The 24,019-nt window shown below is 26.7% G+C and overlaps 1 protein-coding gene across 3 annotated transcripts; it reads left to right on the forward strand.

Annotated features, from left to right (window-relative positions):
• Window positions 1-5,827: 5,827 nt before the first annotated feature.
• On the forward strand, window positions 5,828-19,952 carry LOC145846145 (uncharacterized). 3 transcript variants are annotated; one of them, XM_082953064.1, is made up of 7 exons: window positions 5,828-5,918; window positions 7,531-7,803; window positions 13,351-13,499; window positions 16,827-16,980; window positions 18,243-18,358; window positions 18,870-19,036; window positions 19,295-19,952. In XM_082953064.1, the coding sequence occupies exons 1-3, from the start codon at window positions 5,834-5,836 to the stop codon at window positions 13,398-13,400; spliced, it is 408 nt and encodes a 135-aa protein (XP_082809190.1). In that variant the 5' UTR covers window positions 5,828-5,833; the 3' UTR covers window positions 13,401-13,499; window positions 16,827-16,980; window positions 18,243-18,358; window positions 18,870-19,036; window positions 19,295-19,952. The 3 variants fall into 3 exon arrangements, with proteins under 3 accessions (XP_082809190.1, XP_082809197.1, XP_082809205.1); XM_082953071.1 differs by lacking the exon at window positions 18,870-19,036; XM_082953079.1 differs by lacking the exon at window positions 16,827-16,980.
• Window positions 19,953-24,019: the final 4,067 nt, after the last annotated feature.

The raw sequence follows: 24,019 nt of genomic DNA on the forward strand, positions 1-24,019 counted from the left end.
TTTTAGTGAAATAGTCTTTTTTCGCATTTTTAGTTTTCGCCTTCCATAAGGAACCTATTAAACGCCCTTTCTTTGATTGCTTATATCTCAAAAGTTACTTTGAGTTTTTTTAAGCAGTTAAAAGTGTCTGATAGCTCAGATTAAATTCTACAAAATAAGATCAAGTTGTAAAAAACAAAGTGGACCCCCCCTATGGCCTTAAACTAGTTAAATGAAAAATTTTATGTGGCCTGCGGGCCACAGTTTGCCGACCCCTGCTTTAGCACAAAAGGTATCTACTGAGCTTAATTCAGAGACTATATTAACGTTGTTAAAACGTTGTTTCACCCAACAGGGATCTTCAGGCCCGCAAAATAAAAAATAAAACAATGGATAGCTTAATAAATAGTTGAAAACAATTAATATAACAAATTTATAAATTATTAAAAAATCAATACAGCAATTTAAAATTATTTTTAAGTGAAGAAAATATAATTAGATTAAGGCCATAGGGGGGGGGTAGGCCATGTTTTTTACAAGTTGATCTTATTTTATAGAGTTTTTACTAAGCTTCAAGTTGCTTTTTACCGTTTTTAAAAATTCGAATTAGTTTTTGAGATATGACCGGCCAAAGTCGGGCCGCATAACAGGTTCCTTATGGGGAAGGAAAAACTAAAACGGCGAAAAAAGACTAATGCATTCAAAATCTATCTCCTCCTTCATTTTTTAAGCAATCTTCTTCAAACTTTCACAGTCTATTCTTTATACAATAACAAAAAAACGTTATTTGTGACTTTAAAAAATTTCAAGTAAAAATACCTTTTTTTTGAAAAAATAAAATTTTTTTTGATAAAAAATCACTTTTTTTTTTTTTTTTTGTCATAAAATTTTTATTTTTTTAAATTATTAAAATTCACAAATAACATTTTTTTCTTATAATGTAAGGAACATTTCCTGAAAATTTGAAGAAGATTGCTTGAAAAATGAAGGAGAAGATAGATTTTAAAGCCCGTTTTTAAAAACTCGAGAAAAACGGCTTTAAAGTTACCCTTTATATACATTTTATAAAGACAACCCTTTATATAACCGGTCATAAAAAAAAGTTACTAAATATTTTTAAAATCTAAAAAAACCATCTGAAAGATTATGAAATTTACTATAATATAAGTCTATATGTTATTTTTGGTCAAAAAATTGCTTCTACCCCCCCTATGGCCTTAACAATAATAAAATTTTTAAATGGTTATTTTTATACTTTACAAGTATTGATTTGTTTTATACAGTTTTAGATGTAACAACACAAATCAAAAATGGCATTTAGCAAATAAAAGTATGGTAACAATTAACAAGCAAAACAAAAATAACAGCTATAAAAACACTAAGTTTTAAAATAGAGTTTTCTTAAGTCCGGACAGGTGTAAAATAAAACTTGTTTTATATTTAAATTTTGTTTTTGTCAGCAAGTACTATCTCATTTTTTCCTGGTTGCAGATTATACAGGTCTTAAATACATTTTGTGTAGTTCTCTTGATTTTTCTTACTGTTCATTTTACTTAGTATCTTCTTATTGTGACGACTTATTAGTGATTTCCATACAACAGTACAATACTTTTCAGATGTATCTGTAAAAAATATTTTTCATGCTCTCAATTTTAAAATGTTTATTAATTAGATCCTAGAATTGTTTCCCAATGTAATTTGTCAAATCACTAATGAACAATAAAAAAGATCAAGTAATGAAGAAAATAATATGTACAACTGCCGCAACAAAGATTCCTGCCCATTAGATAGTAAGTATTTGTAGGAGAATGTGGTATACAAGGCAACAATAACTACTCAGAACAAAACCAAGGAGTACATAGGATCTACGGGAGGTCTATTCAAAAATACTTTTTTCAAAAAACTCACTTACACCTGTCTGCACTTTAGAAAATTATATTTAAAATAAAATGTGATCCTTTTGATTTAGAATAAAATGAGCTCCTACCAAGGTCATCATTAGCAATTTCATTTCCGTACATGCAGTAACTTTGTCAAACGAGAATTAATGTTAACTATCCTTTGATAAGAGATCTAGAAGATTGCCATTTAAATTTTTGTTTTTGTTAATTTAGTTATTTTTTGTTCACTTCAACAATAATGTTTAATAGATGTATTGATTTTTTTTTAATTTTATAAATTTGATTATATTATTTGTTTTATTATTATTTATTAAGTTATCCATTGTCTTATTTTTATTTTGCAAGCCTGAGATTCCTGTTGGGTGAAACAACTTGCCTTTGTTTAAATTAATTTTGTACTAAATTAAATAGTTTATAGAAATTCAAAAAAATAATTAATACAGTAGTGAAAATATATATATACAGCTGACACATAAAATGATACAAACTGGAAAACAGAAAATAAACAATCATGCATACCCATAAAATTTATCTTGGTTGTATGCAGAATCGGGCAGACCATATTAAACAATATTTGCAGGAACTTTTTCCATTTTTATATGATAATCAATGTATATTTACTACCAGGTCCAAATTTCTACAATGTGCTTTTATAAAAGTAAAGTCATTGGTAAGGTACTACACACGGCACACTTTAAAAAATATGCAACTGCCTAAGCAAAACCGTTTTTTTTTTCGTTTTTTGTAATAAAATTTATATTTTTAGTTTTTTAAGTTTGGTTCAGACAAAATTTTCTAAATAGTGCAAGGAGCATTTCCTGACAGTTTGAGGTATTTATATCAAAAAAAGTAGGAGATAGTTTTTTAGTGATTTCTAGTTATTTTTTGTTTTAGTTAGTGCATCTCATAAGGAACCCCCCATATTATAGTCTCTGACTTTAACGGCTATATCTCAAAAATAATTTAAGCTTTTAAAATCTGTAGAAAGCAAATCCATTTGAAACAAAAAATCTGTCATAAAGATATATAAGTTTTTGTCATCAACAAAAATTTATTTTATTTAAAAACACAAATAAAGTAGGTATACAGTATCTTTTCAATGTTGTAAATGTTGTAACACAGTTTTTTTACCTTAAAATTAATTTCAGCTAAAAATAAACTTTAAAAAAGGTGCATTTACAAAAACCTGAAAGAAATTCAATAAACCTGGAGAAAATTTGCAAAAAAAAATGTGGCAACCCTGCATAACTAATTTTAAACTTTACTTCAAACTTAGTCATACTGAATAGCTACTGTATATACATACTACTTATAAAAAACTAGAGGCATGAAAATAAATTAACATATTGTAGAAAAGAACCATGCCAACAACAATAATAATCAGGGCTGCCACAAGGTCAGGAAATGTCAGGAAAAACTATAAAAAAAAAGACAAGTAAGGAAAAAATGTGGTTTTTGAATAAAAGTCAAGAAATTTGACAAAAATTGAAAAAATATTAGATTTTGTCACTTTAAGTTTACAAAAATCCTTATTTTCCAAAGCCTTTATCTGGTAAAAATTAGTAATATATCTTTTATAAAACTACTAAATTTTTCTCTTAACATATTGAACAAATACTCTACTTGAAAAAGCAGTTTTTGTATGCTTATAAGTATTTATGATCTGTGGCAAGGACACTTCCATTGTGAAACTCTGATAGAAACACAAAAGATTATCTTGCAGAGTTTTAGAATCAAAGTTCTTTATAATTAAGCACAAGTTTAGTATTTTATGAAACAAGTATAGTATAGTATACATAAAATACTAAACTTGTGCTTAATTATAAAGAACTTTGATTCTAAAACTCTGCAAGATAATCTTTTGTGTTTCTATCAGAGTTTCACAATGGAAGTGTCCTTGCCACAGATCATAAATACTTATAAGCATACAAAAACTGCTTTTTCAAGTAGAGTATTTGTTCAATATGTTAAGAGAAAAATTTAGTAGTTTTATAAAAGATATATTACTAATTTTTACCAGATAAAGGCTTTGGAAAATAAGGATTTTTGTAAACTTAAAGTGACAAAATCTAATATTTTTTCAATTTTTGTCAAATTTCTTGACTTTTATTCAAAAACCACATTTTTTCCTTACTTGTCTTTTTTTTATAGTTTTTCCTGACATTTCCCGACCTTGTGGCAGCCCTGATTATTATTGTTGTTGGCATGGTTCTTTTCTACAATATGTCAATTTATTTTCATGCCTCTAGTTTTTTATAAGTAGTATGTATATACAGTAGCTATTCAGTTTGACTAAGTTTGAAGTAAAGTTTAAAATTAGTTATGCAGGGTTGCCACTTTTTTTTTTGCAAATTACTCCAGGTTTATTGAATTTCTTTCAGGTTTTTGTAAATGCACCTTTTTTGAGTCTGTTTTTAAATATGTAAAAAGTATTTTGTAGCTAAGTAAAAACTATAAAATAAGATAAAATTTAAAAAAAGGTAAGACCCCCTATGCCCTTAAATTATGAGTTTGATTTGAAAAAGGAAAGAAAATTTTAGTGAAGTGTCAAGAAATTTTTCTCAGCTTGATCTGTAGCAACCCTGAATAAAATATAAACTTTACTTTAGTATCTTTTAAATAAATGGAGTTAAAACCTTTAAACACAATTGAAATTAAGAGAATATACTTTAAGAAATGTATAAAATGATATTACATTTACCTATTTAAAATTTAAATCAAATACTGCTTATAAGGTATAACATGGTTTAAAAAAGAACTTTACAATAAACAACAAATAAAACAAATGAACTACATGTTTGCAGCAGCAAATTATTTAAGAATGATTTCATCTATAACTGATGAGTATTTAAATATGGCTGTAGTATGAAAGTGCATAATTGTATCAGTAAAACACATGAGCTTTCTCTAAAACGCTTGGATGAACAATATTTTTCTCAAAACTTTTCATTAGATCAAAATAGTTATCAAATTCAGTTTGATATCCTGTTTTGCTGCTTTTTACAGATTAAAAAAAGTAGTTTTTGAGATACAGTCAGTTAAAGTCAGAGAGAACATTAGGCTTCTTATGGAAGAAGAAAATAAAGTTATTAAGTTATGATTAAGGCCATGGAGGAGGGGGGTAAATAGCTTTTTCCACAATTTGATCTTATTTTATATAGTTTTACTAAGCTACAAGATGCTTTTAACATATTTAAAAAAATCAAAATATTTTTTGAGATATAGCCGGTCAAAATTGGAGGCAACAATTGGTTCCTTATTGGAGGCGCAAACTAAAACAGCAAAAATAGACTATTTCACTAAAAATCTATCTTCTACGTTTTTTGAGATAACTATCTCAAACTTTCAGGAAGTGTTCCTTAATATATTAAAAAATTCTGCCAAAAAGAATTTTTAAAGAATTTCAAAATAAACATAAAAAAAAGTTTTTTTTTTGTACTTTTGTTTTAGAATTTTTATTTTTTAATTTTTTTAACTTTTCTTTTGACCAAATTTTTTTAAATATTGCAAGGAACATTTGAGGTAGTTATCTCAAAAAACGTAAAAGTTTTTATACAAGTTTATATATATTTATTTTTTCTAATCGTGTTGGACATAATAATATATTAAGTCAATTGTTAACTTAAGTTATTTATTTTGGTTTCATGATACTAGATTAATCTTTTTTTTTCAACTAGTTTGATGTATTAATATTCTAAAAAAAAACAAAATTTAGTTTTAGTGTTATCTTTAAAGGATAATCTATCGCCTAATTTTTTTTTGTTCAAAAAAATTGTTTTTAAATATGTTTTTTAAAGCACATAAAATATGTTCCTTTTTTGACCTGCTGACCCCTGTATTATATCAATAAACACTAATATTTAAGACAGTAGATTTTTTAAAGATGTTATTTAAACCAATAGAACGCGTTGTATTTATATTAATTAGTAGAAACCTATTAGTTGTTATTTAAAATGTCCGATTTAAAATCTGTTAGCAAGACCTCCCCTCCCAACAAGCAAAGGAAACCAGAAAAATCTGAAGCACCAAAAGTTGCAGGTAGTTATTTAATTAAGTTTTTTGATATAATGTTGTTTATTATTTTGAAGTTTCATTACAGAAAAATAACTGACACAGTCTAAGTTGCAGATTATTTTTTAATTAATTTGAATGACAATATTATTAACTGTATTTTTAGATTGTTTTGTTATAATTTTTTGTTAAGTATATTGTTGTTTATTTGATTGAAAGTTGCAAGTTTAGTATCTGCTTAATTTTATTTTGTTTTTGTTGTTTTATTATTAGACTGTAATTTGTTTATTTAAAATAGTTAAATAACTGCTATTTTTTGAAAGCTTTAGGTACATGGTTTGTATGAGTAGGCTAAATCAGACCAATAAAAGCTAAATTGTTTAGAAAAATTGGTAGAGTGTCAGTTCAAATGCTAAAAAATTGATAAAGTTTTTTGGGTTATATATAAGTTATGAATTTATTTTTAAAATAAAAGGGTTACCAAAAACCTGTAATCATGAAAAACCCTGGAAACATCTAGAATTTGACAATTTAGGCATAAAAAAATCCTTGAAATACTTGTAATTTTTGAACATTTTTACATGTAAATAATAAAAACTCATTTAAATTTATAAAGTCCATATTCCATTTTATTTTAACTTTATTGAAAATGGAGCTGCATCAACTACATGTTTTCTTGTTTTTCAGTTCTGTTTTTGTACTGCAGAGTAATTCCTATTTTAAATTATAGTATCAAGTATATATAAATTAATTTTAAAACAAAAATTCTTAAATACAATAACAAAATATTAAACAACCTAAACTTCAAACAACAAGAAAAAACTTGCAACTGCAGGAAAGAAAAATGCCCGTTAAACAATAATTGCCTATCAAAAAATATAATCTACCAAACAACTATAAAAACAGAAGATATAACAAAATTTTACGTAGGTTCCACTAGTACAACATTTAAAAACAGATATAGCAACCATAAAGCAAGCTTTACTAACAAATTAAAAAGGCACAATACCAAATTATCAAACTATATTTGGGAGTTAAAAGACACAAAAAAAGACTATAATTTAAAATAAGAAACACTCTGCAGAACCAAAACAAAACCAAAAAACAATAAAAAATGCCATTTATGTTGCTTGGAAAAGTACAATATTGAAAAAATTAAAAAAGATTTATCATTAAATTAAATAAAAAAAAGAAAGGCAGCAACTCTGCCTCCATAATCAAAACATGTATTTTAATAGAATAAAAACCACTTAATAATAACAAAAAAATCACAACAAAATAAATCCAAAAACAAGAACAAACAAAGCAAAAATAAGTTAACTTGTACATAAGTTGTTTTTAAAATAGGCTAACGTCACAATGTGTTTTTTTGTGTGATTCTTTAAAAATCTTACTTTGTTTTTTATTTCGTTCTGAGGAGATGCATAAAGCATCGAAAATAAGTAAACGATTTAAATATTAGTTGTTTTTTATATTATGAATTATTTTATAAATATATATATACGAATATAATTAGCTTGTGTTACAGTTTTTTGTTAATAATAGAATAAACTAAAATATATAAATATTTAAACTAACATTTTAAACTAACATAGCGATTAAAAATACTAACAAGAAAAATAAAATAAACTAAAAACAGATCCGAAAGCAGAGAAACACGACCAAAAAGAAAAACAACCGGCCATGCTTTTACCAGCTTGTGAAGCCTCTGATGCTCAAATAACTGAATGTTATAAAATGATCATAGCTTCTTTTCATAGTTCTACTAAACACGAGCGTTTAGAATACCCATCAGGAGATGACAAACTTCCAACCAGTGTTCTCTTCGTGTTGCAGGATAGTGGGAAAGTTATTGGACATGCAGCTTTGGATGATTATAACTACGATGCCGATGCAGTCTACATTTCATTATGTTAGAGAAGTTTTAAATATTATGATTCTCAAAATTTAACTTAAAAATTAGTTTAAAATTTTTAATTTGACAATCAACAACAGTCAATGTGACATTATATGACCTGGTTTTGTCCTCCTTAGAGCTCATTAGACAGACATGATCTTAATGACAGGGTTGCCAAAAAACCTGGAAAAACCTTAAATTTGAGAAATTTGGAAAAAAAATGTGGAATTTTGAACACTTGTACATATTAAGTAGTAAAATTTCGATTTGATACAAAAATCTATCATGTAGATTAAATTTTTTTAGTCAGCATCAAATGTTTTTTAATTAAAAAACACATTTAAAGTAGCTTTACATAATCTTTTCAATGTTTTTATACTATTTAACACAGTTTCTTACCTGAATTTAATTATAAACTAAAAATAAAACCAAAAATGTGTCCTTTTGAAAACCTTCAGAAAATTTGCCAAAAACTTTTGGCAACCCTGTAATGAAACTAAACTTAAGCATTAACCTTTTAAGATAACAAGTCCTAGCTCGTTTTTACATAATAATTCATTAAGGCCATAGGGGGGGGGGGGGGGGGTCCAACATTTTTTTTTACTAAAATTAATTTTGGCTTTTATATGAAAGCTTAAAGTACAAACTATAAGCCAGTTTTTATAGAATTCAAAAATATCATTTAACTTTTGAGATATTAAACTTTTTGTAAAAATTTTCCAATATAAACGTATGGACCGCAAATTTTTCAGGGTCAATTTTCTCGGAAATTTTAAAATTCACTAAAAATCTATCTCCTCCTTCATTTTTTGACCTAGAGACTTCAAATTTTCAGGAAATGTTCCTTTTAACATTTTGAAGAATCTGAATGTTGGAATTTTTGAAATTTTGAAAAATAAAAATTTTATCCACAAAAAACTAAAAAAAAGGGTAGTTTTTTGACAATAATTTTTTTTTACTCAAAATTAAAAAAATTCCTACAATAGATATCTTTAAAGTTTAATGATACACATTCTGTAAAAATTTGAGAAAGATTACTCAAAAAATGAAGGAGGAGATAGATTTTTAGTGAAATAGTCTTTTTTCGCATTTTTAGTTTTCGCCTTCCATAAGGAACCTATTAAACGCCCTTTCTTTGATCGCTTATATCTCAAAAGTTACTTTGAGTTTTTTTAAGCGGTTAAAAGTGTCTGATAGCTCAGATTAAATTCTACAAAATAAGATCAAGTTGTAAAAAACAAAGTGGACCCCCCCTATGGCCTTAACTTAATAGTAATGTTTTTGTTTCATTTAAGTAAATAGTTATAATTATTTTAACTTGAAACATTTATAAACCCTGTTTTGCTTTTTTTTTTGTTATATTAGTCTGCATAGACGAAAATTACCGAGGTAACAAATACGGAAAAGATCTGATGAATGCTATCGCCAATTATGCAAAAAACATACTAAACAAAAAAGAAATGATTCTTCATGCGATTTCTAAGAGTAAAATATATGAGTTTTATAAGAAATGTCAATTTGTTTGTGTCCTTGAAAATGATCATTATTGTTGTACAAGACCACTTACAATTTAACTTTTTTGTATATAAATTAGTAATTTGATTACCTTTAAGTTATGTATAAAAAATGTTCTGTTAAAAGTAAAATCTCATTCTTTTTTATAAAAACCTATCAGCTTTAGTATTTTACAGTATAACAATACCCTTTAGTTGATTTTTGGTATCTTAAAACACCGTACTAGTTTATCGTTTAGTTTATATGTTGTAAAATACATTTTTCCCTTGTGTATATTTTAGAACATATATTATATATAAATAGCATTTACTCTAGGTTAAAAATTCATACATATATATTATAACTGTAAGCGCTGTCTCTCGCTCGTTCTGAGAGAATTATAAAAAAAAGATAGTTGCTGTGAAAGCATTTTTTAGAATCTAACTCCAGTAAAACGTTTGCAATTACGTAGTATCTAAGTCATAAGATTGTATTTCAAAACTGAAGTGCTATGCTTCTAAGTATTATTTAAACCTTCAAAATATTAATTTTCAGTTTGTTTGGTATACAAAAACAACCTAATTTCGATCAACAAACAACCACTATTAAATAATCCAGTCGGTCTTTAGTTTGTAAACGTGAATTGAATGTATTCTCTAATAAAAGCATCGACTATAGAACGAGCTATCAAAATAGTTTTCTGTTTGTTTGAAATACTAAAACAAATTAACTTTAGTGTATTGAATAACTACCGGTATAGCTAAGTATGTTTTAAATACAAAAGAATTTTGATAAGGCTTCAATACGAGTAATTGAGAAACGAAACCATTTTAAATACATCTAAAACTAACTGCTCATTCAAGTGACATACATGCTCTGAACTGTATAGAGCGTGGTTTATATTAATAACTCTACAAATATTAAATTATAAAGTATTTTTAGTGCTGATTTTCGTTAGTAGTTTTCTATTCACAGGTTTAAATTAACTGAGTAAAAAATTATTTTTTCTACTAGTATTCACTACTGATACGTATTTTAAGTATACTAAGATTACTATGGGTAGGTGACAAATGTGCAGAAAGGGTCACTTTTGCAAGAGGGGTCACTTAGTGCATATTTGACCCTTCGTGCATATTTAACAGCTACCTCAGTTACTTTATATAAGGGGCGTGTTTTGACTGGTTTCTAGTTTTATGTGCACCCCCTATAATAAAAGAAATAAGAAAAAAAAGAGTCTTAATTAATTCCATAAAAACTTTGTTCAATCAGAATCTTTTTAAGTTATATCATACTTTATTGAGCTTTTTTACAAAATTTTTAATTAATGAATGTTTAAAAAAAATTTTTGACCACAAAGATTTTTGACCCTGCTTAATTTATTTGAGTAAAAAGCAAGAGATTACAACATAAATTGAGTTTAAGTTTTAGTTGATATAGACAAAGCATTGTCTCTCTTTAAAGTAAATTCAGTTACATAATAAATTCATAAACATTTAGATGCGTAGCTTTGCTTTTACTAAGAAATAATTTAATAAAAGATGTTTTTTTAAATTAAACTAAGGAGAGTTATTTTAAATAGGTGTTCTATAAATACTTATAATAATAGAATAATGTAATCACGAAAACTTTGCAAATTATTCAATATTGATATAAATATTTAAATACAATAAGCAAATCGAAATTTATAATGTATTTTTATTAATTGTCATGAATAACAATCTACCGTTTAGCTTGTTAAATTTTTTTGTGTATAGTTTAATAGAAAAAGAATAGGCATTTTCTTTAATTCTGTTATTACTATCTAAAGCTTTATCATAACAGAGTTTATTTATTTGATAACATCAACTTATGTGATTTATATACAAAGTGGCTACAAAACTTGAAAAAAAACTGGAAATTTGTAAAAAATTTGTGAAAAAACCTTAAAAATGTTAAATGTAAATTCAGCTTTTTAGCAATTTTGTGTAATATTATTTGTAAGATTTATAACCTTTAGACTTAAATAAAGATGTGCAAATTAAATATTTTATTTACTACCAGGTTTCGGTGAAAAAAAAACGACCTTTTCAAGTACAATAAAATAGTAAACTGCGCATAACAATGTTGCTTATCTATAATGCTATTTATAAACTAATTCATGCATGAAAATCGAATCAAAAAATTAAAATGTTACATATTCGAAATTCAAGCTTATCGGTGTATAATTAGGTAAACTTAGTACTAATTAAAAAAAAATTAAGTAATGTAATGAGTCAAAAAAATAAATAAACTGAATTAAGAGCTTTTTATAAAAAGTTTAAAGATATTTATACCTACAAATTTATATAAATGGAAACTATCTAAAGTTGGAGTTTATGCCAAGTATCAAAAAACATTGACAAAACTCCAAGTCACTGAAAATTTTATATTCTTATTTCAGTTTTATCTGATTTCCATTTTATTAATAAAAAATTGTTTCTGTGTCTGCATGAGTTAATTAATTCCGTTCTTTTGTTAACGCAACTTGTATCAGATTCAAGAATTTAATAAAGCTTCTTTTAAGTACAACCTGCATGTTATTGTTCCTGGTTGAGATTTTTTACCTTTTTAGTATTTCCAATTTGATTTTTAGTTCTTGTTTTCATTTTTTAATTTGTGTGTTAGTTTTAAAAGTTCAGTTGCTTGTTTGTACTGGAGGTAGTTTGTTATTTTTAAGCTTCCATATATACTTCGATATTTCTGTTCCAATCTCTTTATATTTTTAAAGTCACTAATATGGTTGTACCATCTTTTTTTAAAAGTGCCACCCGTTGAGCCCAAATAGTTTTTTTGTTTTGTTTCGTTTTAAACTTTGAAAACGGAACAGAAATATCAAAGTATATAGGAAGCTAAAAAATAACAACATTGACTACAAAATAGATTGGGAGATTATCCACCATATTGGCAAAGCCAAAAACCCACATTGCAGTACTTGCATATTAGAAAAGGTCGCGATTGCCAAAGCAGACAGAAGGGACAACCTAAATAAACGGTACGAGCTCTTTTATTCCTGCCCGCACTTCCGAAAACTCCACTTCAAAACTTAAGTTACCCGTAAAAAGATTTTATGAATGATTCTAATAAAACTCAATCTTAAAATTAAAATTTAGTTTGTTTAGTTTTTTAATTAAAAATTTTGTGTAAAAATTTGTTTTTATTTAATTTAATTGTTTAAATGCTATTTTCCATGACTGTCACATCATATTATGTAAAATAAATTCTTGAAAGAATAAATTTATTATTTCTCCTCCAGTAGTTGAGATCTCTCTATTTGTTTTCTAAAAACCAAAACATATAATATTGATAAATTATTAGTAAAATTATTTCATTAATTAATGGACCTACTTTTCTATTGATTTTTCAGTGCTTTGAATGTCATGTAAAGTCAGTTAATAAGAACCTAAACTTGACTGATGCAACTAAATACAGTTTAGATTAGGAGGAAATTAAGAGCAAGAGCAAAATAAATATGTCTGATGCAATGTTTTATGCTAAATGTATTTATAGCAGCTATGACAGTTCTTAACTTTATAGTATAAGTTATTTTATAAGTGCTTATTTAATTATTCATACATTATAAATTTTCTTTTACTTCTTGAATTTAGTTCTAATTTTTATTTAATTTAATTTTATATTAGTTGTTGCAAGTTTTAAATTATTATCTAATTAAAAAGGTTAATAAACAACTGTAAAAACAACTAACAACAAATTTTAAACTAGATTGTATGGTTATTTATCTTATATATCAACATAAAGGCTTTTGAACAACCATATGAGAAGAACTTTGAAGAAATTGTTTCAAAGTAATGCAAAAGATTGTAATAGAATAAAACAAAAATAAATAAAAGTAACAATGTATCGTTGAAGTAGTTTAAATCTGTCAAAAAACACCTTTTTTCACTTAATATTAATTTGTTACTAAAAATGGTCGAAGAAGTATTTACTTTCGAAAACCTTAAGAATATTTGCCGAAAATATTTACACGCTGTATATAGAAACACTTTACTTGTATATTTGAAATAAAATAGTTTAAAAAATAAACATGTTAAGGTTGGCAAGACAGAGTGCACCTTCTATTTTACCCGTCAATACTTCTATAACTTGCTGCCATAATAAACCTGACCGCAATAACAACGATGGTAGAAGGCATTTTCTGGCTCAAATTGCAAAATACGCTCAAAATTCTCAATGGAATCGCGGTAAGTATATTTGTTTTGTTATACTGTTATCTTTGATTTTAAAAAAAGTTGTGAGGCTTGCACGAGTAACTCCATAAGTGACATCATTTGTATAATTTTTTATCAAAGTATTAGAAATTATGACCCATAGTTAATTTTAACCTTACTAATTTGTTTAAAAAGTTTAATGAAAAATGTGCAATGTTATATAAATTAAGATGCTCACAAAAATATGTTCTTATACAAAAAGATTTCGTATGCAACTGTTTTTAAGCTGTTAAACTAATACTAAACAGTTGTTTTGTAATGAAATGCATCTTTAATACGGTCCTCCATTATTTTAATGTTAATTGTTTAAATATTGAATGTTGAGTTTTACAAAATAAGCTCAACCAATAAAGCGTCTAAATAAACTAAAACATTACAAAGATACATAGTCAGGGTTGCCACTCGGTCAGGAAAAGTCAGGAGAAATTAAAAAAAAATGACAAAAGTCAGGAAAAAATGGGGGGTTTTGAAAAAAAGTCAGGAAATTTGATAAAATTTAAAAAAAATTAGATTTGTCAGTTTAAATTTACAAAATTACTTGTTTTCCAAAGCCTTCAAATGGTAAAAATTAATTAAAAGTCCTTAAAATTAAGAAAAAAATTCCCTAGAAATTTACAAAAATATTTAAATTTGTTTCTAATGCCTTCACCTGGTATAAACTAGTAGAATATCTTTTATAAAACTTTTAAAAAAATCCTTATATGTCTTTTGTTTATCTAGATACATTTATGCTAGGAAATGCTAAAAAATTGTGTCTTTTTTCAGACAAGCTGTGTTTATAAGGTAATTATACAAGTATTTTGCTGATAGAGCTGTTTATTACAAACATCAATCATACACAGATGGTTTAAGTGATGTACTGGAAGTTTGATGATAGAATTCAGCAAAAAACTGTTGTTTTTAACCTGTATTAAAATTAGATTGAAAGCTTTTTATAGTTTCAAGTGTTAGATTATGTATATTAGAATAAGTTTAAATTAAGAGCTTGATTTAGAAAAGTCAGGAAAATTTTCTCAGCTTGATCAGTGGCAACCATGCATAGTTGTTGATAAGAACTAGAGCTTGTATTGAGATGATATTGCTAAAAGATATTATTACACCTATTTTAGGACTGCATGTTATTTTTTTGTATGATTATCATTAAGTACTAATAGTTTTTATTTAAAAATACTTCGACATTTTATAGTTTACATTGTTAAGAGTTTTAAAGCATTTTTTACTTAAACTTAAGTTGTTATTAAGTTTTATTTATTTCAAGTTATTTCAGGGTTCGTGCGCGTCAGGCTAAATCAGACTAAGTCAGGCTAAATCAGTTTTTTTGAAAAAAGTTGAAAAACGTCAGTCTAAATCAGTTTTTTTATTTAAAAATTTGAGAGTCTCAGTTTTTCTCATTTCAAATGCTTGCAAAACTTTTGATGAAAAAATATTGAGAAACCTTTTTAAGATCAAATTGAGATGTGAATTTATTTCTAAATAAAACTTAGTTATTATAGACAATCAGTCAGTATTTGTTAAAATAAATGCTTAAAACCTTTTGTTAAATCTTTAAAAAAAATATTTAAGAATCTTAATTATTTTGTTTTGAGTAGATTATAAACGTTATGAATATGAAAGTTCATAAAAAAAAATTTAAACATTACAGTTTAGTTCAACAACTTAGCTTTTTTTTCGAATTTGTTTACATCAGCTATGTTTTCCAGAGCTTATTTGGTTGAACTGTTTTAATGTCTAATTTAAAGGCGTTATACCAAATACTTTTTAGATTAAAACTCATAGCAGTTAAATCATATATTTTACTGTTTGTTAAAAGTTATTAGAGATATTCACAACACTAAAACTTAGCTTTAAGATATAAGTACTAAGTTTTGTGGGAGTACAAATTTTAGGTACAATACATTTTTCTTTACAAGAACAAAATATTAAAGGTTATTTTTTAATTTAAGTGTAAGCTTTTTAAATCTGCTATGACAACAACAACAATCACTGTACTTATTTAGAGTTTAGGATTTATAATTATTTATCAATTTTAAGTATTTGTCAAAATACTATGACAAACATTTTTACTTATTTTAATACTCGTGTAAGCGTTTCATTTAAAACTTTAATAAAACAAGACATTGGTTACATGACAATTCAAATTTGGACAACTCAAATTCCGACAATTCAAATTCTTAAAAAAATATTTAAAAGACTATATCTCTAAAAGTAATATAAATTTTAAAAAGATAAAAAATGTATATGTAGATCTTAGTAATATCTACAAGCCACTTTTGTCTTTTTTAAAATATCCTAAAAAAAATTCAAGATATTTTAAAATTACTAAAAATAACTATATTTTTTACTTTAATAAAGCCATATCTCAAAAAATATTTAATTTTTTGCAAAAAGAAAAAAATGACCTGTATATATTAATATAATTCACATATGCATTCTTAATTATAAATAAATATACATAATTTTTTTATTTATAGCCGTTTCAAATTTTTATTAAGAATTTGAATTGTCGGAATTTGAATTGTCCAAATTTGAATAGTCGTGCACCCCAAGACATTGCATGCACGTCGTTTTGTTATAAGTCTCCTGGTTAAAATGTTTTTCCTTAGTGCTTAATAAAATTGAACAATTATGTTTAGTAATATATATTAAATTTTTACACTAGTAATATATTAGATATAACACTCATTTAAAACTTATCACTGAATTTGTTATGTTAAGGGCATAGGGGGGTAAATAACTTTTTGACAATTTAGTATTATTTTATTGAGTTGTAACTCAACTATGAGTTGCATTTTGCAGATTTAAATCTCAAAATATTTTTGAGATAAAGCTGGTTAAAGTCGAAGACTACAAAAGTACTAAACAAGAACCCCAATACCTAAAGTGACTTCTAAAGGGGATTTTCCTTACTTTGAAAAAATGTCAGGCTAAATTGGTCTCAGTCAGGCTAAATGAAAAAAATTTCGCGCACGAACCCTGTTATTTATAAAAGAAATTTATATTTTTGAAACATTTTTGGTAATATAATTTTCTTTGTTTTTTTCTTTTTTGTAATAGATAGCTTACTCAAGTTGTGTTGCATGATGTATGTAAAGTAGTCTCAAATAGAATCGAGTTTGTACAAGATGTTATTTAAATAAAGAAGGATTTAGTTATGATGAGTAGTACAAATAAATTAAGTGTATCTACATCTCCATACCTTGTAGTTTTAGTAAAATCTCTTAACATGTGATTTAAAGTAGCCCTGTTGATAGTAAACAAACGTGATCTTTCTTTTGTAAACGAAAATTTTATTGTTTTAAGATGCTGAATCGGCTCGTATTTCTGTTGAGCTTCATCGGTATCAAGGGTTTTCTTGGTAAGAGTCCGGTTGAAGTTGTATTTTCTCATTCACATTCTCAACACACTCTCATGTGTACTGAGTCTCTTCGTAGATGAATTATTCTGCAATGTTTTGGTTAGTATTAAGTTTATTGTGTTAATTTAGTTGAAGTTTTATAAAATTTCGAAATAGTTTTGTATGCAAGTTCATTAAGGTTCTTTTTCTTATTTTCTTCCAATGTGTTTAAGTATTTTTTGGATGGATTATACCTTTGAACTACTTTCGTAGAGTGCTCGTTAATATTTTCAGGTCAGTTAACCGCGCTGTTAGCAATTGTCATCGTTTATATGTTCAGGTTTTTTTATTGTAAAAATAAAAAGGATAATTATCAAATGATTAAAAAAAGTAACACCCTTTCGTTTAATATTACTTCATTTTGTGAACAATTTCTAATTACTTTTCTTGTAATGAAAAGTTTTAATTTACAAGAAAATTAATATGGTAAATGTTAGCTGATTTTTCTAGCTAAAGTTTCCAATGTTTTACCTCTTAAGTCACTTGTAAGTTCTGAAGCCACGAAGTTTGGGTTCATTGAAATTTGTGTTTAAGGTTTACGAAATTGAAAAGTACTTGATAAGTATTTTTTCCACAATTTGAAATTTTCTATAGTTTGTGATTTTATTGAGAATGTTAGAAAGTTTTTATCAATGTAAGTGCCAAAGCAAGTCGACTTTCTTTTCCAATGAGATTGTGAAAAAAATTTCAAAAGAAACTAACCTTTCAGATGATATAAATATTTTGATTTAATATATTTCTATTTAAGTTATAAAGTAAAAGAGTACTTGAATTTATTTTGATTGAAAACAAAATCAAAATAACTTGTTTCGCAAGCATAACTATTTTTTTATGAATCAAACGTTATAATAATGTATATATTAGTATAAGCTTTCAAAAAATAATGTGTTTTTTGCAGAAAAAGTATTAAGCGTAACTTTGAAACTTGACATCATTTAAAATCTATAGTCTAAACCAGCGATTCTTAAACTAGGGTAAATTTTCCCCTGGGGGTAAATTCCCTTTTTTTAGGGGGTAAATTTTCTTTATTACATGTTATGTAAATTAGTTTTACTCTTTAATTTGTATGATTTTTTATATTTAATAAGCTTAAAATTCAAAAAATCTAGTTTTTTTTTTTCTTAAAGTTGAAAATTAGTTTGTAGGTTGGGAGTAAGTTTGGTAATAGTCTTCCAAAAAGGGTAAAAAATGAAAAAAATGTTTAAGAATCGCTGGTCTAAACCCTAATATTTTACAATTGTTCCGTTTTTAAGATTTATTTTAATAACAAATTGAAGTAGTTCACATATTCATATTCTCAATATTTGTTTATTTTTTCATAGAACGGATCGCCGCAGTGGATTAAATAAGTCGCTATATGATTGTGACGTAACTGAGAAGTCGAATAGCAATAAAACCGATGTTGAGCGCATCATCACCACTCTTTCGACAATTACAAGTAAAATATTATTTGTCTTTTCAGCAGTCTGAAACAATTATTATTGATTCGATAAAATTTAAACATTTTAAAGGTTTAAATTTTAATAAAAATTTGTTTAAACAACAACTTTTTTAGCATTGTTAAAAAATTGGATAAAACAAGATAATATGCCAAAGCAATGATTTAGTCGAATTAAATATCTACCATACAAAATAATTTACGTTCAGAACAAACATTTATCGGTACTACCGAGGTTTCACTGCTAAGCAGCTCATCAGGTACAATAATAAAACGACAATCTAGAGCACTTAATATATATAGAGATAGGAATGTAATTAGGGGTGATTAGTGATACTTTGAAAAGTATTAATAACTTTAAGCAGTTTTAGGACAAAAATTTAACTAAGAATTAACTAAATTAAACGTTTACGATGAAATTAAAATCTAAAAGCAACAAGTAAGTTAAATTAAAAGGGCAATTTAAAAAACAAAAACTATCATTAAATAAAATAATGGTAAATTAAATTAGGAATAACACGATCTGAAGTGGGGGCACAGGACAGCGAGCTCTAAAAGATTCAACAATCTTTCTCTGTTAGACTCTGCGATGGCGATTCTTTCCAAGTTGCAAATAGTACGCGCTTCTTGTTTATAGGGGAGATTGCATGAAATTTTATACATGGTAGTCTATGAGATGTTAGTATGACACAAGTTGTTTTTCTTTATATGTGCCGACAACGTTTTTTGTATAGATTTTTTAGGCTTCAGGATGGATTTGTGCTGGTTATATCTAGTCTTAAAGAATACACCAGTTGAGCCTATGCATTCTTTAGTTATACTCTGGTGCGAAATATATCTAATACACTAAACTAGTTTATTTAATTTTATTCAGTATGTGCAAAATAACTTAATTAAATAACTTAAATTTAGCTTTACTATAGTTTTCAATCACAGATTCTACAAGACGAAGAAGCTGAACAAATAAAAAGCAATTCTTTGAAAGCCAGCGCAAAAACTGTAAACATAGTTTTAATGTGAATGTTTAAAAATGTTTAAATGAGTATTTAAATGTGGACTGTGATTTTTACGGAGTGTATTAGCAGCATTTTTTTTTAAATAGTACTTACTAAATTTTAAAATAACAAAGTCATTTGTTTTTTTATCTCTACGCTATTTTTACTTCGTGATGATTTTTTCAATAGCAAAAAGCAGTTAGTCTTCGCTTATATTACTGAAAATGTTAATACATACTAGATCAAATGAAAAAGTTTTAGTACTTTTTTTATGGAGTTTACATAATGCATTAAGAAATTTTGACAAAAACTTAGTTCTCATTACCTAAAGAGAAATTGTCTGAAATAAACATGGTAATTTTTTTAAAGCTAAATTATTTAGTTTGCACATTATTTTTAATAAGTTTTAAGAGCTATGCAATTCTCGTAAATTCTAAATTAATTGTTTATTTAAAAGGTGATTGTTAAAGTTTAGGCTCGAAACTCTTTTTTACTTTGAAGGATTCTTCCAAGACTACAAACTTATAGTAAATTAAGTTGCAATAAAAGTAAGGGATTATATTTACATTTCTATTTCAAAAAGTTTATTTTTGATTGCAAAAAAAAAATTTAATGTTGAAGATTAGCTAATTTATTTTCTATAGCTTTGAGTTTATAATCGGTAATGCTTATCATTTGGAATAATAATAAATTATTCAAGCTTTTTATGTGAAATATATGTGTAGCTAAATAAAAAGTAAAAGTTGACAAAAAACTTAAATAAAACCTTTTTTTGTTGCCAATTAAAGTGATGTGCTATAGCATATTAAGTGTCAAGTTTTGTTTTGTTTCTTGCAACCCTGCTTAGGTTGCCAAATAAAACCAACTGTATGTTTAAATGTTAATGATGCTAATTGAATTTGAGGTGTACGTACACATTGGGCCCATTATAGGAAAAGAGGGAAAATAAAATTCAAGGTTTTACTGCATTTAGAGCTTTAAACCAAATAAAAATTTCCGTCTACAACAAAAGTTGTTTCATTTGGCGCAAGGTGTCTTGAAGGGATATTGCTCGAATCAAATTTCGATTTCTATTAAAGTTAAAAAATTAAAGTAAAAGAAAACACCTCTACAAAAACTACTTTCACATAGAAGTATTTTGTTTCTTTTTACATAGTTTATAAAAAGGTATTTCAAAACCTTATGAGAAAACAATAAATAGTTGTATCAAACAATTTTTAGTTAAAAATCAAGATATATGCATTTCCCATTTATTTTTGAAGACACTCTAGTAAACTTTTAAAGATTAAGGTATTTTCCGAACGGTTCGAGTGCATAAATGTATATATTTTTGAAATTTTTAATTTTAACTAACTGATTAAATTAAAAATATATATTCAAATGATTCGAAAAGGAAAGTACTTTTTTTACCTTCTAAGCAGTTTAAGCCGATGTCTTCATTGAAAAAAACGAATAAAACCTTTTTCAATTCTAAGTGTATGTTTTTAGTATAACGTGTTCTTTTTTATTACCAAAACTTTATTTTTCACGTCTACTCAACATTTCCTAGCAGAAAAATGAATTAATAATTTTTAATTATTAAAACTTTCCCTATTTTTAGTTTTCAGCTATTTCTTTTCTATAAAAAAAGCTACTAAAATTCTTATAACTCTAGTTCTGATAAGATATACATTTTTTGTTTTAAATAATCAATATATTTAATCTTGGGTTACACTAAAACTTAGAAGATTAACAATTATTCATTTTATATGAAAGTTCACTATCTACTTCCAGTCAAATGGGATTTGAGCTTATTGTGGAGTACAAGCTCTTAATAAAAAAATTAAATTTAAATACATGACTAAGTCTTAAATTAAAAGTGTTTTTATTTTAGAAAAAACTTATTGTTTGTAAATGTGATACAATAAATTAGCATATTTTATCAACAACATGATGTACATAACAATACTTAAAATCAAAATTGTTAAATACCTATAAAGTTCATTAAATCAAGTTTATAAATTTAGAAACTAGTTGTTTTTAAAAATGCTAAACTGGTTTATTTAATTTTATTTATACGAACAAGTCGTTTTCTTCTTTACTTAGAGTACATGTACTTAGAAACTTTTTCGATAAATAGTTAAAAAAAAACAAATTCTTTATCTACTAGTAGTACATTATTATTTTATTTATTTAAGTCCTTTTCCAATTATATTTAAAAATTTTATATGATGATGTTTAAAAATTTCTAGATAACACATTTAAAGATCATTAGTATACTGCTGAACAATATAAATAAGCCCTTTTGGTTACAATTTTCGATGATATAAAATCAAATAATATTTTAAGTTACTACTTATCTTATTTAAAAAAAGTTGTTGCATCATAAGATGAGTTAACTAAACAAAAATATATTTTATGAATAAAGTTACAACTTAAAATGTTCTATAAAACTACATGTATTAAGTGAAAATACAGGTACATAAGCTATTCTCCTATATATATAAACCTTTTTTACTGATAGTATAAAAAAACATAGAAAATATGCTTTAGTAACTGTATTTCTATATGAATAAGCAACTATCTTTAAAAAAGTGTTCAAATAAAAACCACTAAAATCAAAAAACTAGCAATACAATTTGTCCAATTTCTTTGAACGTTGTTGTGAAGCAGTACTGGGTTGGTTGAGTATACTAAGCATTTTTCTTATGCTGTCTACTGAAACGCGGTTAGGCGCTCTGTAAGCAGTTCTACCGCATTTGCGACTTTTCATGGTTGACGTGACATCATTTGAACTTCTACTTGTGCTTTTCTTGTAAGAAGAAGTCACTTTTTTAGGATTTTCGGTTAGCCTTTTGAACTGTACGTCGGAAACAGCGGGTGCTTCAAAAATGACATTTTTGTATTGATTTCGGGTTATATAGTCCTGTTCATTCGCTGTAAGCTTGCTAACTGGATACAGTTTCTCCTTTCCCGAAGGATCGAACCATTTAACCAGCTGCTCTTTGACGTTTTCGTCGGTTAAAATGCCCCGGTGGAAATCTGAAATCTTGCTCGTTTTGTTCCATGGAACTGCGCTAAAAAAGTGGTTCGCAAGAAACGCGCGACACTCTTTCGAGGTTTTTTTCTCCACGCATTCTCTCTCGCCGTGGTACAAGTACAGCGGCTCACGCCTGTAGTAGCGAGGCGGCTTTTTGTCTGATTTCACGAGCTCGTTTTCGAAGTAAGCTTTTTTGTAGAACATCACATTCGGTTTAGGGCCTCTGAACGCGCTGTAAAGTTTTTCCGCGCATGTGTAGGGCGGGCACTTAACATTTTTTAAACTGCTCACCGTGTACACCGGGCTGTCAGGTGCGAGAATGTCTGTAAAAAAAGATCATAGCTTTATTTTTTTAATTCGTTTTTCCAATAGTATGTTTCAATCAAAAAACTTACCTCCATTAAACGTGCAAAGCGTTTGGTACTTGGTGCTTTTGATTCTGCGACCGGGCTTCTCAGAGTGGTCGACCACCATCTTCACGTCCTGGGTCCACCCGACCTCGGTGAGCTTCAGCATTTTGCCCGAGTTTTCCTCGATTGCCGCCAGCATCAAGGTGAACTTCAACTTTCTCTCGGCGCTTTTGATGTTGCATTGAAAGGCATCGATATTTAAAGGAAAAGTAGCACATGGAGCATCATTCATCTTTTAAATATTATTTGTACTTTTAGGTTTTTAATCTTTAATGAACTAACAAAATAAATTGGTTGTTTTATAAAAAGATATTGAGGTATAAAATTCTCGTTACATATTGCTTATAACAGAATAGAAATATAAAAGTTCAGAACAACATAAAACAATAAAATTATACAGGCTTGTTGTTTTTTTTAAAGACAGCTTTTTACCTTACAGTTTCAATTTTTGAATCAAAATTCAAAATACAGTACTTTAGTTGAAATTCTCAGTGATAAACCAATTAACTGAGCTCGTATACAGACATTGTTTACATACATGCAAAATTAATCAAAAAGTAAGCAGTTTTGTGTATGAAACGATACTTAAATAACTTAAAAGCACTGTTTAAACCCTAAAAATTAAAAATAAAAAAAGCGAAAATTTATTAAAGCGGAAAACAAGTTTTTTTATTCAAGTTTACTCACTTGAACATTGATAAAAGTATATTGGTCTGTCGGGCCTTCTATAGTTAACACAGCAGTTTTATGATACCATGGATAGCTGCCAGCTGTATCACAATTGTACGGCATTCTATTGCTATTTCTATCGCGCACTCTGGAACAATATTGTATTATTGCTGTTGCACGAAGTTTTTGTAAAATTTGTAACTACGGACTTTATTATAATTATTTTAGGCATAATAACAAGGTCTTACATTTGAAAACGATTAAGGTTTGAAAAGGAAAATATATTAATGTAATAACTGCTTTTCTTTTTAAAAAATACTTAAATTATTTTTTCTTACATTTTTAGCTTTTGATGTATAGTAATCTCCTTTCGTTTTTGAAAAATTAAAAGATTAAAAAAAACATTAGTCTAGACCAGGGTTTCCCAAAGTGGGCGATATCGCCCCCGTGGGGGCGATTTTAGTAAACCGGGGGGCGTTAATTAGTAAGGGGGCGAAAGGGTGGGCGATAACTAGTAAGGGGGCGAAAAGGGGGCGATTTTAAAATTTTGGACTGTCATATTTTTTTT

The sequence above is a fragment of the Thalia democratica genome, chromosome 1 (assembly GCF_965202585.1).
Source record: "Thalia democratica chromosome 1, ktThaDemo2.hap1.1, whole genome shotgun sequence".
NCBI lineage: Eukaryota > Metazoa > Chordata > Thaliacea > Salpida > Salpidae > Thalia > Thalia democratica.